This window comes from Pongo abelii, chromosome 5, assembly GCF_028885655.2.
Source record: "Pongo abelii isolate AG06213 chromosome 5, NHGRI_mPonAbe1-v2.0_pri, whole genome shotgun sequence".
Lineage (NCBI taxonomy): Eukaryota > Metazoa > Chordata > Mammalia > Primates > Hominidae > Pongo > Pongo abelii.
In genome coordinates, this window is record NC_071990.2 from 90,534,815 (window position 1) to 90,551,286 (window position 16,472).

The following is a 16,472-nucleotide window of genomic DNA, read 5'->3' on the forward strand; positions in this document are numbered from 1 at the left end:
AATAATAAAAATTTTTAAAAAAGAATATTTGCAATCTGTTCTCTCTGAAATCTGTTACCTGGAGGCTTCATTTGCATAATATGAACCTTGGTCTCCACACCCCTATCTTTTTTTTTTTTGAGACAGAGTCTCGCTCTGTCGCCCAGGCTGGAGTGCAGTGGCGTGATCTCAGCTCACTGCAAGTTCCGCCTCCCGGGTTCACACCATTCTCCTGCCTCAGCCTCCTGAGTAGCTGGGACTACAGATGCCCGCCACCATGCCCAACTAATTTTTCATATTTTTAGTAAAGATAGGGTTTCACCATGTTAGCCAGAATGATGTCGATCTCCTGAGCTCGTGATCCACCCGCCTCAGCCTCCCAAAGTGCTGGGATTACAGGTGTGTGCCATTGTGCCCAGCCTCCACACCCCTATCTTAACCTAGACGCTCCATTCTATTGATTCCAGGGATTTAAATAAACTCTCAGCCAATTGCCAGTCAGCAAATCTTTGAATCCACCTGTGACTTGAAGACCGCCCCCACCCCACCCTTCAAGGTGTCCCAGTTTTCCAGACCAAACCAATGTACATCTTACATGTACTGATTGATGTCTTAGGTCTCCCTAAAATGTATAAAAGCAAGCTGTAGCCCGACCACCTTGGGCACATTTTCTCAGGATCTCCTGGGGCTGTGTCATGAGCCACGGTCACTCAAATTTAGCTCAGAATAAATCTCTTAAAATATTTTAGAGTTTGACACTTTTCATTGACAAAAGTATCACAATTTGTGAGTACCTTAATCTGTTAATACAGTCAATAAACATTTACTGCCTACTGCATATCAGACACTGTACTGGACACTACAGCTACACAGTCCCCTTCTCTGGACATACTCTCAATCAACTACTGAGAATCAGTTAGTTGAAACAAAGGTTAAGAGGAAGAGGAAAGGGTAAAGTCAGAAAAGTCTTCCTGGGGAAGACCATTTCAAAAGCAGTCTTCCAGAACAAACAAGTTAACTGAGCAGGGCATAGAAGAGAGATGCAGCCTTCTAAGGAAAGGAAATGCAAAGTCAATGAGGCAAGTAACAGCAAGGAATGGCCCAGACAATAACAACAGACATTAACAACGGGAGGTGACTCCAGTCAACAACAGTAGAGGGTAACAACCTGCGGTCATTGCAGGCAGCTTAGTGTTGCTGAAATAGCAAGCCCTGAGCAGAAAGTAAACAACCAGTCTGGGGCAGGGTTTCTTTCTTAATTTTGCACCACTGCCATTTACGACGGATAACTCTGTTGTCGGGGGTTGTCCCATACATAACAGAATGCTTATCAGCGTCCCTGGCCTTGGTGCACTAGATGCTAGTAGCACCCCCATAATGAACAGTTGTGATAACCATAAAGGTCTCCAGATTTGTCCCTGGGAGCAAAATTGGCCCCACTCCCCAGAACAATTGGGCTGGAGATACATCAAAAAAATACTTCAGGGCAGGGCGCCGTGGCTCATGCCTGTAATCCCAGCACTTTAGGAGGCCAAGGCGGGTGGATCACCCGAGGTCGGGGTTTGAGACCAGCCTGACCCACACAGTGAAACCCCGTCTCTACTAAAAATACAAAATATTAGCCAGGTGTGGTGGCGCACGCCTGTAATCCCAGCTACTCGGGAGGCTGAGACAGAAGAATCGCTTGAACTCGGGAGGCGGAGGCTGCAGTGAGCTAAGATGGTGGGCCATTACACTCCAGTCTGGACGACAGAGCGGCACTCCGTCTCAAAAAAAAAAAAAAAAAAAAAAAAAAAAAAAAATTTAGGCCGGACACGGTGGCTCACTCCTACAATCCCTGCACTTTGGGAGGCCAAGACGGGATGATCACTTGAGCCCAGGGGTTCCAGACCAGTCGGGACAACAAAGGGGGACCTTACAGCTACCAAAAAAAAAAAAAAAATTTAATTAGCCACACCTGGGACCACACTCACCTGTCCCGTGGCTCACGCCTGTAATCCCAGCACTTTGGGAGGCTGAGGCGGGCGGATCACGAGGTCAAGAGATCGAGACCATCCTGGCCAACATGGTGAAACCCCCGTCTCTACTAAAAATACAAAAATTAGCTAGGCATGGTGGCGCACGCCTGTAATCCCAGCTACTTGGGAGGCTGAGGCAGGAGAATCGCTTGAACCCGGGAGGCGGAGGGTGCAGTGAGCCGAGATCGCGCCACTGCACTCCAGCCTGACGACACAGCGAGACTCCGTCTCAAAACAAACAAACAAACAAACAAAAAAATGTCTTCAACTCAGGTAGAAGGAGTCAATGAGAAGGTTCTTAAAAGCCCGAAGACCTATTTCCCAGAAAACTCTAATTAACCTTATAATTTGTATAGTTAGTTACACTGAGTATTCACTGTCTTGCTTTGTCCTTCAGCTGTTTTAAGTGTTTCCGAACTGTCTCCAAAAACAGATGCAAATTTCCCTCATGGCAGAGATCGTAACGAATTTATCTATCCACTTTCTCAGAGCGCCACACCGTTCCTTACGCACAGCAGGAATGCAATCAGTATTTGTCGATGGTTCACCCAAACTAACAGGAGTGGCTGCACTACGCACACTTAGGTGATACGTACACTTGTCAAAACGACAGAAACGCAACCTCAAGTTCAGAAAAACAAACCACATTCCTTTCGGAAGGCCACCTCTGCCACAAGCAGCCAAAGCGGCGCTTGCATAGGGTACTGGAAGGCTCCCCCAGATAAAAACAAGACCCCTTCCAATCGCCTCAAACACGCTCGGAAACCTCCACGACCTGCGCCAGCCCAGAGAAGGGGGCCAGCTTGACCTGAGGCTGCACCACTCTCCCCTTAAAGCGGCGAGTATCGGCGGGGGAGCGCAGGAAGCTTACTAGTGGGGCGACCCAGTCGGTCCGGCGCTTTCCCTCTCCCTTCACGTCTTACCTGCTTGGCCAAGAACCTGCCCAACTCACTGCGGCTCTTCTCGTTCTTGGCTGCGATTAACCGCAGCGGCGCGGCTGCCACCTCCAGCAAGAAGTGCTCCATGACCCAGGGCCCTCACCCCGAGCGGCCACCTGCGCTCCCTACTTCGCGGCCAGCGTCCCCAAGCCGCCGAGGTCCCAGTGCCCGAGCAGCCACCAACTACGCCCGCAGGAAAGCCGTCCTCAGCTCCAGCGCCGACACCGGGAGAGGGGCACCACACGTGCGTGAGCACACGGCGTTGGACGTCATCAGCTCGAGACGGCTACGCGGCGCCCTCCCGGCCTCGGCCCCTCAGCGGCGGAAACGCCGGTCTTCGCTGTCCCGCCTTTTCCGGGAGGGAAATGGAAACAAAAATCTAGTCGGTTTGGATGCATGAGTGATGGGGGCTGGCGAACACAGCACGTGGTGGGACAGAGAGAAGAGTGCGTTAGGCCGGGGAGGAAAGGGGGGGCGTGTGATTCTCAGCCCACCGTGCCTTCCTTCTGCCTGAACACACGGAAAGATCAGATGTGAGAGAAAAGCTGATTCTCGGCCGGGCGCGGTGGCGCATGTCTTTATCCCAGCATTTTAGGAGGCCGAGGCGGGCAGATCACTTGAGGTTAGCAGTTCGAGACCAGCCTGGGCAAAATGGTGAAACCCCCTTCTCTACTAAAAATACAAAAATTAGCCGGGCGTGGTGGCGCGCGCCTGTAGTCCCAGCTACTCGGGAGGCTGAGGCAGGAGAATCGCTTGAACCCAGGAGACGGAGGTTACAGTAAGCTGAGATCGTGCAGCTGCACTCCAGCCGCGCGACACAGCGGACTTACTGTCTCAAAAAAAGAAAGAAAAGAAAAGCTGATTCTCCCCTTCTAGTTAGCGGTGGCAGTTACCCCGTGTATAGGTAGGGGTCAGCAGTAACCTTAGTTCTTGCCTCCTCAGAAGAAAGAATTCCACGAAGGGCATAAGGCAGGAGAGACCTAGACAAGTTTCAGAGTAGAAGTAAAAGTTTATCAAAAAGCTTTAGAACAGGACGGAAAGAAAAGGAGGAAAGTACAACTTGGAAGACTGCCAAGCAGGCGACTTGAGAAACCAAGTGCGCAGCTTGACCTCTTGACTTGAAGTTTTTATATGTTGGCATACTTTGGGGAACTTGCATTGCTTCTCCCCATTCCTGAGATCTTACTGGGAAGCTACTGATCAGTTTCAGGTGTTTACTATTAGGAGACTGCCTTTCGCTGGCCCCGGTGAACGTTAGAGAAACAGTTAAGAACCGCCTGACCATCATTTGATTGTCACCCAATAGTCCTGGTGTGTGTGGGGTGGGGCGCGCTCTCCTGTTCTGCTCATACCCAACTAGTTAACATTCTGCCGCAGCAATTCGCCTTGTAGGACTCAAGCCTGCGGAAATCCTCACATAAGTGTGACAGAGACACCCCTTGCAGTTTTCTTAATACAGATATTGGAAGAAAATGTTCAATTGGGAATATTAAACTATGGGGTGTAAGTTATAGAATATTCTGGAAGTCATAAAAAATAGTAGAGTCCATAACACTAAAAGTGCACTTGTGGGCTGGGCGCAGTGGCTCAAGGCAAGGCAGGCAGATCACGGGATAAGGAGTTGGAGACCAGCCTGGCCAACATGGTGAAACCCTGTCTCTACTAAAAATACAAAAATTAGGGCTGGGTGCCTTGGCTCACGCCTGTAATCCCAGCACTTTGGGAGGCCGAGGCGGGCAGATCACCTGAGGTCAGCAGTTCGAGACCAGCCTGACCAACATGGTGAAACCCCGTCTCTACTAAAAATACAAAAATTAGCCGGGTGTGGTGGTGCATGCCTGTAATCCCAGCTACTCAGGAGGCTGAAGCAGAAGAATCGCTTGAACCCAGGAGGCGGAGGTTGTGGTAAGCCGAGATTATGCCATTGCACTCCAGCCTGGGCAACAAGAGCGAAACTCCGTCTTTTTTTTTTTTTTTTTTTTTTTAAAGGGGAGCCAGGCGTGGTGGCTCACGCCTGTAATCCCAGCACTTTGGGAGGCCAAGGCGGGCAGATCACCTGAGGTCGGGAGTTTGAGACCTGTCTGGCCAACATGGTGAAACCTTGTCTCTACTAAAAATACAAAAATTATCCGGGCATGGTGGCGGGCGCCTGTAATCCCAGCTACTCAGGAGGCTGAGGCAGGAGAATAGCTTGAACCCGGGAGGCGGAAGTTGCAGTGAGCAGACATTGTGCCAGTGCACTCCAGCCTGGGTGACAAGAGCGAAACTGTCTCAAAAAGAAGAAAAAGACAAAAAAAAAAAAAAATGTAGTTAGTTATGTAGTGATAATGCACCCTGGCAACTATTCTCAGGAATCTGTTGAAAGAGGTGCCCCCTGAAAAAGGAGGATAAAACCAAGAAAGAAGACGACACGGGATCCAGGAAATAAGAGATTTAGCACAGAAAGAAAAAGTAAAATAATCCTGTGGATCGTAATCCTAATCCACAGGATTATTTTAAGTGTTTAAAGTTAAGGGAAATCCCGGAACTTTCATCTGGGCAGCAGCAGGAAGATGAACAGCTCTAGGGTGATTAAATTAATAGATCAGGTTAGTGGTTGCCTGAGTTTGGGATTGGAAGAGAACACAACGTAAACAGCCAGGAGGCAAAATTTGGGGGTAATAAAAATCTAAGACTGGGCAGGGCACACTGGCTCATGCCTGTAATCCCAGCACTTTGGGAGGCTGAGTCGGGTAGATCACGAGGTCAGGAGTTCAAGACCAGCCTGGCCAAAATGGTGAAACCCCGTCTCTACTAAAAACACAAAAATTGGCCGGGCACGTTGGCTCACACCTGTAATCCCAGCACTTTGGCAGGTCAAGGCGGGCAGATCACCTGAGGTCAGGAGTTCGAGACCAGCCTGGCCAACATGGTGAAACCCTGTCTCTACTAAAAATACAAAAATTAGCCAGGCGTGGTGGCACGTGCCTGTAGTCCCAGCTATTTGGGAGGCTGAGGCAGGAGAATCACTTGAACCCGGGAGGCAGAGGTTGCGGTGAGCCGAGATTGTGCCACTGCACTCCCGCCACTGCACTCCCACCTGGGCGACAGAGTGAGACTCCGTCTCAAAAACAACAACAACAAAAAAATACATATATATAAAAATTAGCCAGGTGCAGTGGCAAGCACCTGTAATCCCAGCTACTCGTGAGGCTGAGGCAGAAGAATCGCTTGAACCTGGGAGGTGGAGGTTGCAGTGAGTCGAGATCCCACCATCGCACTCCAGCCTGGGCGACAGAACGAGATTCTGTCTCAAAATAATAATTAAAAAAAATGATGATGATAAGGAAGGAATAGAGCATATGTAGTATAGATGAAATAAGGTTGACAGTGTATTAGTAATTATTGAAACCAGATATTGGGTAATAGGAGTTTATTGTATTCTTTTCTCTCTTTTTTTCTGAGACAGAGTCTCGCTTTGTCACCCAGACTAGAGTGCAGTGACACAATCTCAGCTCACTGCAACCTCCACCTCCTGGGTTCAAGCGATTCTCCTGCCTCAACCTCCTGAGTAGCTGGGAGTACAGGCACACTCCACCACACAACCCGGCTAATTTTTTCTTTTGTATTTTAAGTAGAGACAGGGTTTCACCACGTTGGCCAGGCTTGTCTCGAACTCCTGACCCCAGGTAATCCACCCGCCTCGACCTCCCAAAGTGCTGGGATTACAGAGGTAAACCACCGTGCCCAGCCTATTGTACTCTTCTTTTACTTTTGTGTGTTTGAAATTTTGCACTAAAAAAATAGTATCTTTGATCCTTTTGTAGTTCATAAGCATGATGATTGGGTTTTCACACACACGTGTAATATGTGCCTCCCTCAAACCATGTTATGACCTCAGCATATTACCTGTCTGATATAAAAATATGTATATATTTTAGAAATAGGGTCTTACTCTCTCACCCAGCCTAGAGTGTACTGGTGCAATCATAGCTCAATGTAACCTTGAACCCCTGGGCCCAAGCAATCTTCCTAAGCAGCTAGGACTACAGGAACCTGCTACCACACCCAAATTTTTTTTTTTTTTTTTTTTTTGAGATAGAGTCTCACTCTGTCACCCAGGCTGGAGTGAAGTGGTATGATCTTGGCTTACTGCAACCTCTCCCTCCTGGGTTCAAGCTATTCTCCTGCCTCATCCTCTGGAGTCTCTGGAGTAGCTGGGATTACAGGCATGCACCACCACACCTGGCTAATTTTTTGTATTTTTTAGTAGAGACAGGGTTTCACCATGTTGGCCAGGCTGGTCTCAAACTCCTGACTTCAAGTAATCCGCCCGCCTTGGCCTCCCAAAGTGCAGGGATTACAGGCGTGCACCACCACACCCAGCTCTTCTTTTTTTTTTTTTTTTTTTTTTTTAATAGACAAGGTCTCAGTATATTGCCCAGGCTGGTCTCCCACTCCTGGGCTCAAACAATCCTCCAGCCTTGGCCTCCCAAAGTGCTGGGATTATAGGCATGAGCCCCATGCCTGGTCTTAAATGTGTTAAGTTGTCTTAAGTCTTACGCTACTTTCTCTGCTGGCAGTGCCCACCCAACAGCCATTGGTGACCTCTGAAAATTAATATTTTTGAAAAAAATTATGAGTGTCATGTAAAGAGAACTTGGGTATCAACTTGTAGATGCCACCATTGACCAAAGATGATACAATCTGAGCTTTAATAAAGATAGCAATTATAATGAATCAAAACCTATTAGTTTAACCCATTAATATATACTAATAATTTTAAATATTTGTTGCCTTTGGAGAGTAAGAAGTCAATCTTGAAAGCTGATAAAGGGAGAAATTTAAAAATGTATCCTGCCTCTCATATGTGAATTGTACCACTGGGTAACTAAACAGAAGATGATGACAAGTGTCTCTTCCTGAGAATAGTCCACCTAATTTGAAAAAGAATTGCCAGTGTGATGGCTCACGCCTGTAATCCCAGCACTTTGGGAGGCCAAGGCGGGCGGATCACGAGGTCAGGAGATCGAGACCATCCTGGCTAACACGGTGAAACCCCGTCTCTACTAAAAATACAAAAAATTAGCCGGGCGTGGTGGTGGGCACCTGTAGTCCCTGCTACTCAGGAGGCTGAGGCAGGAGAATAGTGTGAATCCGGGAGGCAGGGCTTGCAGTGAGCAGAGATCGCGCCACTGCATTCCAGCCTGGGGAACAAAGCGAGACTGTCTCAAAAAAAAAAAAAAAAAGAATTGACAAAATTAGAATACCACTATTTTGCAACTCTCAGTTAATCCATTAATCTTGGCATTAAATATCAATGGCTGCTAACATAGCAAAAGGGGCAAAAAAAATAGACTTTAGATGGCTCTTGCTGAAAGAACATAATGCTACCTATAGTCTTACCAAAAGGATCAAACTTCTGATCCAGCTGTCAATTTTTTTTTTTTTGGGGTGGGGGGTGATGGAGCCTTGCTCTGTCACCTAGCATGGAAGTACGGTGGTGCAATCTCAGCTCACTGTGACCTCCAACTCCTGGGTTCAAGCGATTCTCCTGCCTCGGCCTCCCAAGTAGCTGGGATTACAGGCTTCCACCACCACACCTGGCTAATTTTTGTATTTTTAGTAGAGACAGGGCTTCACCATGTTGGACCAGGCTGGTCTCAAACTCCTTGCCTCAAGTGATCTGCCAGCCTCGGCCTCCCAAAGTGCTGGGATTACAGGCGTGAGCCACTGTGCCTGGCCCCAGCTGTCGATTTTTTAAAATGAAGAGGATAGAATATGTTAAGCTGCACCATGAATTTATAATCAGAAAAACTCAGACTGTGAAAGATTCTACAGATCAAAAACTCAGGTTTTTCAAGACATAAATTTAAGAAAAAACTATGGGAGGGGAAACTGTGAATTATAAGAAATGGCAAAATGATTTAAATGTTTGTGAACCTCCAAAATTCATATGTTGAAGTCTTAATACCCCAGTGTGATGGTATTTGGAAGTGAGACCTTTTGGAGGTAATTAGATTTAGATGAGGTTTTGAGGATAGAGTCTTCATAATAGGATTACTGCCCTTATGATGGGAGGGAAAGACTAGAGTCCCTTCTCTCTCTGCCACGGGAGGATACACTAAGAAGGTGGCCATCTACCAACCAGGAAGGGAGCCCTCACCAGACAATAAATCTGCTGGCTCCTTGATCTTGGATCTCCCAGCCTCCAGAACTGTAAGATATCTTTGCTTGTTGATTACGTTAAAGAGGTTCGGAACATGCAACCCCGAAATAGACCATTTTGACATATGATTATTTTGAAGTAAAGAAAAATCAGAACCAGCCAACTCAGTAAAACCTCTTTACCTCCCCAATTGCCTAAAATATAGTATAAACTTACCCTTTTGCGAAGGAAATTTATACTCACAAAGGAAATTTCTGTTAGTAAAGCTATCTGTACCAGGAAGAGAGCTACTCCAAGACAACTTTTTTCACTTAATAGACTGTTATCTGTGTCAATAAATCCACTGAGAAAGTTTATGTTTTAAGCCTCAGCCTCCCGAGTACCTGGGATTACAGGCATGCGTCACCACACCCGGCAAATTTTGTATTTTTAGTAGAGACAGAGTTTCACCATGTTGCATTTTAGTCTCCACTAAAAATACAAAAATTAGCTGGGCATAGTGGTGCACGCCTGTAATCCTAGCTACTGAAGAGGCTGAGGCATGAGAATTGCTTGAACCTGGGAGGCAGACATTGCAGTGAGCTGAGATCACAGTACTGCACTCCAGCCTGGGGACAGAGCCAGACTCCATCTGAAAAAAAAATGTTAGTTTTATTCAGTCTATAGTCTTACCGACGACTATAGACTGAGGTCTACAGCCCAGGGGCTGTCCTTCAGAGTTCTGTCAGACTGCTGCAGCACAGTATTTCAGCCCACTGTTTATATACCTGTGGTGGAGGTTCAGTATGTGCAAAATCACATTAAAGTTTCGGTGCAGGAGTATATCTAGTTATAGATTTCAGAGGCATGATCACTAACCCTATCAGACATTATCTCATGTGTAGGAAAAGGCACTATATTCCTCCTTTACTTTTTTTTTTTTGAGACGGAGTCTCGATTTGTTCCCCAGGCTGGAGTGCAGTGGTGCGATCTCGGCTCACTGCAAGCTCCCCCACCCGGGTTCACGCCATTCTCCTGCCTCAGCCTCCCTAGTAGCTGGGACTACAGGCACCCGCCACCATGCCCAGCTAATTTTTTGTATTTTTTAGTAGAGACGGGGTTTCACCGTGTTAGCCAGGATGGTCTCGATCTCCTGACCTCGTTATCCGCCTCCTCGGCCTCCCAAAGTGCTGGGATTACAGGCGTGAGCCACCGCGCACGTCCATATTCCTCCTTTAAGGAATATAGTGACTCAGGCAAGAGATGTTGGGGGCCGTGTGCTCTATCCTGGTTTGCTTTCAAAGCATCTTTCCAGAGAGCTGCACTTCCTCACAGAGTCAGGGGCTTTGTGAAATTACATGGCAAGCAGAAATGAACAAAATGGCTTCTTACCCTTTTTACTTTGTCTCACAATAATTAGAGCACTATGTTTAAATGTCACTTCAAGGAATTATTTTCTCTATGTTTACATTTCTCTCTTTTTACAGTTTAACTTTTTCAAATAATTTTCCATTTTAGGATTTTTTTTCTTTCTGATTTAACTCAGTCGTTGAATATGTGAAACAGTTACATGGTTCAAAATTGAAAGGGTATAAAAATATAAACTCAAAAATTAATTAATTAATTAATTTAGTTTTTCTTTTTCTCATCCTGTCTTATGGTGCTGAAAACTCAACAATTTAATTGGGGCCAGGCACAGTGGCTCACATCTGTAATTCCAGTACCTTGGGAGGCCCAGGCATGAGGATTTCTTGAGCCCAGGGGTTCAAGTTTACAGTGAACTACGATTGTGCTACTGCACTCCAGCCTGGGTGACAGAGGCAGACTGTGTATCTAACACCCTCTCACACCCAACTTATTTGAGTGAATTATATAGTATGTAAATTATATCCCAGAAAAGCTCTTATTAAAAAAATTAAAGCCAGCCAGAGGCAGTGGCTTACGCCTGTAATCCCAGCACTTTGGGAGGCCGAGGCGGGCGGAATACCTGAGGTCAGGAGTTTGAGACCAGCCTGGCCAACATGGTGAAACCCCATCTCTACTAAAAATACAAAAAACTTAGCCAGGCGTGGTGGCAGGTGCCTGTAATCCCAGCTACTTGGGAGGCTGAGGCAGGAGAATCACTTGAACCTGGGAGGTGGAGGTTGCAGTGAGCCGAGACCGCCCCATTGCACTCCAGCCTGGGCAACAAGAACGAAACTCCAACTCAAAAAAAAAAAAAAGTTAATTAATTAATTAATTTTTAAAAAGCCATGCATATGTGCAAATAAAAATACATAAGTTAGGTGGAGTGGCTCATACCTGTAATACCAGCACTTTGGAAGGCAGAGGTCGGAGGATTGCTTGAGGTCAAGAGTTGGAGACCAGCCTGGGCAACAAGAACGAAACTCCAACTCAAAAAAAAAAAAAAGTTAATTAATTAATTAATTTTTAAAAAGCCATGCATATGTGCAAATAAAAATACATAAGTTAGGTGGAGTGGCTCATACCTGTAATACCAGCACTTTGGAAGGCAGAGGTCGGAGGATTGCTTGAGGTCAAGAGTTGGAGACCAGCCTGGGCAACAACATGGCGAGACCCTGTCTATATTTAAAAAAAAAAAGAAAAAGAGAAAGAAAGGCGAGTGTGGTGTTGTGTGCCTGTAGTTCCAGCTACCTGGGAGGCTGAGGTAGGAGGATTGCTTGAGCCTGGGAGTTTGAGGATGCAGTAAGCTATGATCACACCATTGCACTCCAGCTAGGACAACAGACTGAGACCTTGTCTCTAAAAAAATAAGAATAAAAATAAAGCCAGGCGCAGTGGCTCACGCCTATAATCCCAGCACTTTGGAAAGCCAAGGCGGGCAGATCACCTGAAGTCAGGAGTTTGAGACCAGCCTGCCCGACATGGCGAAACCCCATCTCTACTAAAAATACAAAAAATTAGCCAGGCAGGCCCCTGTAATCCCAGCTATTTGGGAGGCTGAGGCAGGAAAATCGCATGAACCCGGGAGGCGGAGGTTGCAGTGAGGTGAGATCATGCCACTGCACTCCAGCCTGGGCGACAAGAGCGAAACTCCATCTCAAAAAAAAAAAAAAAAAAAAGAGAATAAAAATAAAAATAAATTGGTTGATATGACAGTTAAGACTAAATGGAGTCAGGCGCAGTGACTCACACCTGTAATCCCAGCACTTTGGGAGACTGAGGTGGGAGGATTGTTTGAGCCCAGGAGTTCGTGACCAGCCTGGGCAACATAGCAAGACCCCATCCTACAAAAATTTTAAAAAATTAGCCAGGGGTGGCCGGGCGTGGGTGGCTCACGCCTTTAATCCCAGCACTTTGGGAGGCCAAGCTGGGCAGATCACCTGAGGACAGGAGTTCGAGACCAGCCTGGTCAACATGGCGAAACCCTGTCTCTACTAAAAATACAAAAATTAGCTGGGCGTGGTAACACATGCCTGCAATCCCAGCTACTCGGGAGACTGAGGCAGGAGAATCACTTGAACCCCAGAGGCGGAGGTTGTAGTGAGTCGAGATCGCGCCATTGCACTCCAGCCTGGGCAACAAGAGTGAAACTCCTTCTCAGAAACAAAACAAAACAGCCAGGGGTGGTGGTCGCTCGCGTCTATGGTTCCAGCTACTCTGGAGGCAGAGGTGGGAGGATCTCTCGAGCCTTGGAGATGGAGGTTGCAGGGAGCCGAGATCGCGCCACTGCGCTCCAGCCTGAGCAACAAAGCGATACCCTGTCTGAAAGCAAAAACAAAAAAAAAAAAGCTAAGTGGACAAACAAGAGGAAATGGTTAGGGATGAATATAGGCAGACTATAAGTAGCCGAGGAAGGTGGCCTTATTTTCGCACCTATCAATGCTCAGGCTGAGCTCCTGAGGCTAGACCTACCGGCACCCCCCATTCCTACAGGTTCTATAAGACAAGTCTATCTAGAAGCTCTAAAAAGCGCTTCTCTCTCCTGCCCCGCTAGACTAGTATCCCCTCCTTAAGGCTCCCAACATCCGAAGCTAAGTCATTTGTCTGCCTATCATCCAGGAACGCGTCTGAGGGCAGGGAACAAATTTATTTATCGTAATCGAGCCCAGCACTTTGTCTAGCACGCAGCTGACAGCAGAATTTTAAGCTAAAGTATTAAATAAATGACAGATCTCTCAAGGCTTCCTGTCTCTTTCACTAAAAAGCTTCTCTCAGGCCACGCCCCTACCTCCACTCAGGTCAGCCCCTTCCGTATTGAAGCCCCGCCCCATCGCCTTCCCCGCCACCTTACACCCCGCCCCTTTCTCTTAAAGCCCTAGGAAGATTACTGGAGTTTGGCGCCAACCGTGTTTTTTTTTTTTCCCTTCCAAAGGCGGGAACTAGTTGTGGGCGCTGCGACGTGCTTTGCGTCTGATATGATTGGCCGTAGGCACTCAGTCCCGCCTCCGTACCCTGATTGCGCTCTGGTATTGGTGGAGATGCCAGGGAGACCTCGGTGGGCAGAAAGGAACCGGGTTGTCTTGGGCCGGGCAGGGCGGGTAAGTTGTCGTAGGGGTCCGGTCCGTGAGGGACTGCTAAGGAAGAGGCTGCATGGCGCGGTAGTCCCCCGAGTGGAGGTCGGCTGCCCCTGGGAAACCAGAGAGTCGGAGGGAGTCCATCTGGAGCGGCCAAGTAGGTCGGGGAAGGGCCGCGCCTGACGTCTGGCCCCGCAGGTAGCCACGTTCCCTCCGCCCCCGGTGCAGCTTCAGGGCTTGCACCCTGCGTCCCTCTGTGGTCCCTCGAGAGGGTCTGGGCGGGGACTATGGGTGGTCGCGCCCAGGAGTTGTCCCTTCGGCCGCTCGTCCTGCCCCTCCCCCCCACCATCCAGTCTCTCCTTGGAATATACTCTTAAAATCTTTCAGATGGAGTTCTTTGGAGAAATCGGTTTCCTGGAGTGTCAGGTGATCATTGATGTTGATTGTTTCTGAAATGTTTATTTAGGCATCAAACCAACATGCCTAAATAAGTTTATTTTCATTTCTGCAGCGCCTAGATTCATTCCTAGCACATAGTAGGCCCTAACTCAGATGTGAATGTAGAATTCGCAGGAGCTGAGCATTTGTGCTTCAGGCATCAAGTTGTCTTTGACTCTTCGACTTTTCCTTGGTCTTTTTGCATTCTCCACACCTCCAGCAGCAAACCTTTCGCCTCTCCTCAAGGCCCTTCCCCCGATCTCCCTCAGCGCCTCTTTGACTGGAGGGGGACAGAGGCTTTCATGGCAGGGATTCTCCCATCTCCCTTCCTATCCCCGCTATGCCCTCCAATTATCTTTTCCTGGCGTTCCGTTTTACAAGAGATGGCCTTCTTTCCAAAAACGTTTATATTGTATTGAATATTCTTGATTTTGGCCATCTTGCTTTACAGACAGACCTGGGGTCTAATTTCAGCTCTGCCACTTACCAGCTGGTTGCCTTGTGCAAATTTCTTGATCGTCTGTGTTTTCCTCATCTGTAAAATGGGAAAAAGAATAATATGGACCTCATAGAACTCTGGGGAGGATTTAAACTAAGTGAATAATGTATTTAGACCATTTAGTTTAGTGCCTGGAACATAGTAAATGTGCCGTATATGATAACTTTTGTTAGTATTTGCCCCTTACCTCTTCTTCTGGGGTCTTGCTGTAAGACCCATGAGTGTAAAAATACACTGTCTTCTCTGGCTTTTTCCTGTTTTTTTCTACAAATGCTTGTGTTTTTCTCTAGATTTTATTTTTTGTATTTTAGCGTCCACATTAAGGACACATTCTCAGTTTTGTAGTGATTTTTTCTTTTTTCCTTTTTTTTTTTTTTTTGAGACTATAGCCCAGGCTGGAGTGCAATGGCAAGATCTCGGCTTACTACAGGTTTGACCTCCTGGGCTCAAGCAATCCTCCCACCTCAGCCTTCCAAGTAGCTGGAACTACAGGTGTGCACCAGCATGCCTGGCTAATTTTTATATTTTGTAGAGACTGGGTTTTGCCATGTTTCCCAGGCTGGTCTCGAACTCCTGGGTTCAAGTGATCAGACTGCCCTCAGCCTCCCAAAGTACTGGGATTACAAGTGTGAGCCACCCCGCCCGGCCACATTCTCTCAATTTTAAAAAGAAAACTTCCTTCAGACTGCCTATAACGAAAGGCTACGTGATCCTTCTCCTGTCTACTTTGCTTTCACATCTGAATCCATTGGAATTGTTCCAGAAAAGATTATGTATGAGTAAATCTGCTTACAAACTTTTTTTTTTTTTTTTTGTCTGAGATGGAGTCTCGCTCTGTCGCCCAGGCTGGAGTGCAGTGGCGCGCTCTCTGCTCACTGCAAGCTCCGCCTCCCGGGTTCATGTCATCCTCCTGCCGCAGCCTCCCGAGTAGCTGGGACTACAGGTGCCCACCACCACGCCCGGCTAATTTTTTTGTATTTTTAGTAGAGACGGGGTTTCACCATATTAGCCAGGATGGTCTCGATCTCCTGACCTTGTGATCCACCTGCCTCGGCCTCCCAAAGTGCTGGGATTACAGGCTTGAGCCACCGCACCCAGCCAAACATTATTTTTTAAGACAGAGTCTTACTCTGTCGCCCAGGCTGGAGTTGCAGTGGCACGATCTCAGATCACTGCAGCCTCTACCTGCCAGGTTCAAGCGATTCTCCTGCCTCAGCCTCCCCAGTAGCTGGGATTACAAGTGTGTGCCACCATGTCTGGCTAATTTTTGTATTTTTAGTATAGATGAGGTTTCACCATGTTGGCCGGGCTGGTCTTGAACTCCTGACCTCAGGTGATCTGCCTGCCTCGGCCTCCCAATACAAACTCTTTTTCAGCATGATAGTTCTCAACTTTGAAAATTTTGCCTCTACACTTTCACAGGTGCATCACTTCTATCGGTAGCAATTCTCATATATGGAGATCCTCAAATGGGAGAAGGTGAGGAAAAGTGAAAAAGACCCATTTTCCAAGAGATTCTGATACATTTTTCTTCCTCCTCTCCTTCCTCTCCTTCCAGGAGAATCACTGGCCTATGTTATTTCAAGAGTGTAATCTCATCTATCACTAAGGTGCTAATGAGTCCCAAATTATAATACCTACCATGCCTTTTCTGTATGACATTTCCGGCTGTTGGACATCTTTTTGTTTTTGTTTTTTTTTCCCCTAGACGGAGTCTTGCTCTGTTTCCCGGGCTGGAGTGCAGTGGCACGATCTCAGCTCACTGCAACCTCTGCCTCCCAGGTTCAAGCGATTCTTCTGGGCTCAGCCTCTGGAGTAGCTGGGATTATAGGCGCACACCAACACGCCCAGCCAATTTTTGTATTTTTAGTAGAGATGGGGTTTCACCATGTTGGTCAGGCTGATCTCAAACTCCTGAACTCAGGTGATCCACCAGCCTCGGCCTCCGAAAGTGCTGAGATTACAGGCATGAGCCACCACGCCTGGCCTTTTTTT

General features: G+C 47.3%; 2 protein-coding genes and 1 non-coding gene across 16 annotated transcripts in view; 2 read left to right on the forward strand and 1 right to left on the reverse strand.

The window, feature by feature from the left end:
• MDN1 (midasin AAA ATPase 1) overlaps positions 1-11,452 on the reverse strand; it is a 187,150-nt gene extending 175,698 nt beyond the window's left edge. For 3 of the 4 annotated variants that reach the window (XM_054557860.2, XM_054557859.2, XM_024248660.3), the window contains exon 1: positions 2,921-3,248. In XM_054557860.2, the coding sequence (XP_054413835.2) occupies positions 2,921-3,022 (102 nt within the window). In that variant the 5' untranslated portion in view covers positions 3,023-3,248. Of the gene's footprint in view, positions 1-2,920; positions 3,249-11,363 lie in introns of those variants that run through there. The other variant, XM_054557862.2, reaches the window with a different exon arrangement.
• Positions 6,730-6,833, forward strand: LOC112134069 (small nucleolar RNA U13). Its single transcript, XR_002915652.1, has one exon. It is a non-coding gene; the product is annotated as a small nucleolar RNA U13 (small nucleolar RNA).
• Positions 11,453-13,477: 2,025 nt separating the features above from the next.
• The window catches only part of CASP8AP2 (caspase 8 associated protein 2), a 46,688-nt gene continuing 43,693 nt past the window's right edge, over positions 13,478-16,472 (forward strand). For 2 of the 11 annotated variants that reach the window (XM_002817155.5, XM_063724911.1), the window contains exon 1: positions 13,483-13,564. The gene's annotated coding sequence lies outside the window, so the exon portion shown is untranslated. The other 9 variants (XR_010140255.1, XM_002817153.5, XR_010140254.1 and 6 more) reach the window with 8 other exon arrangements.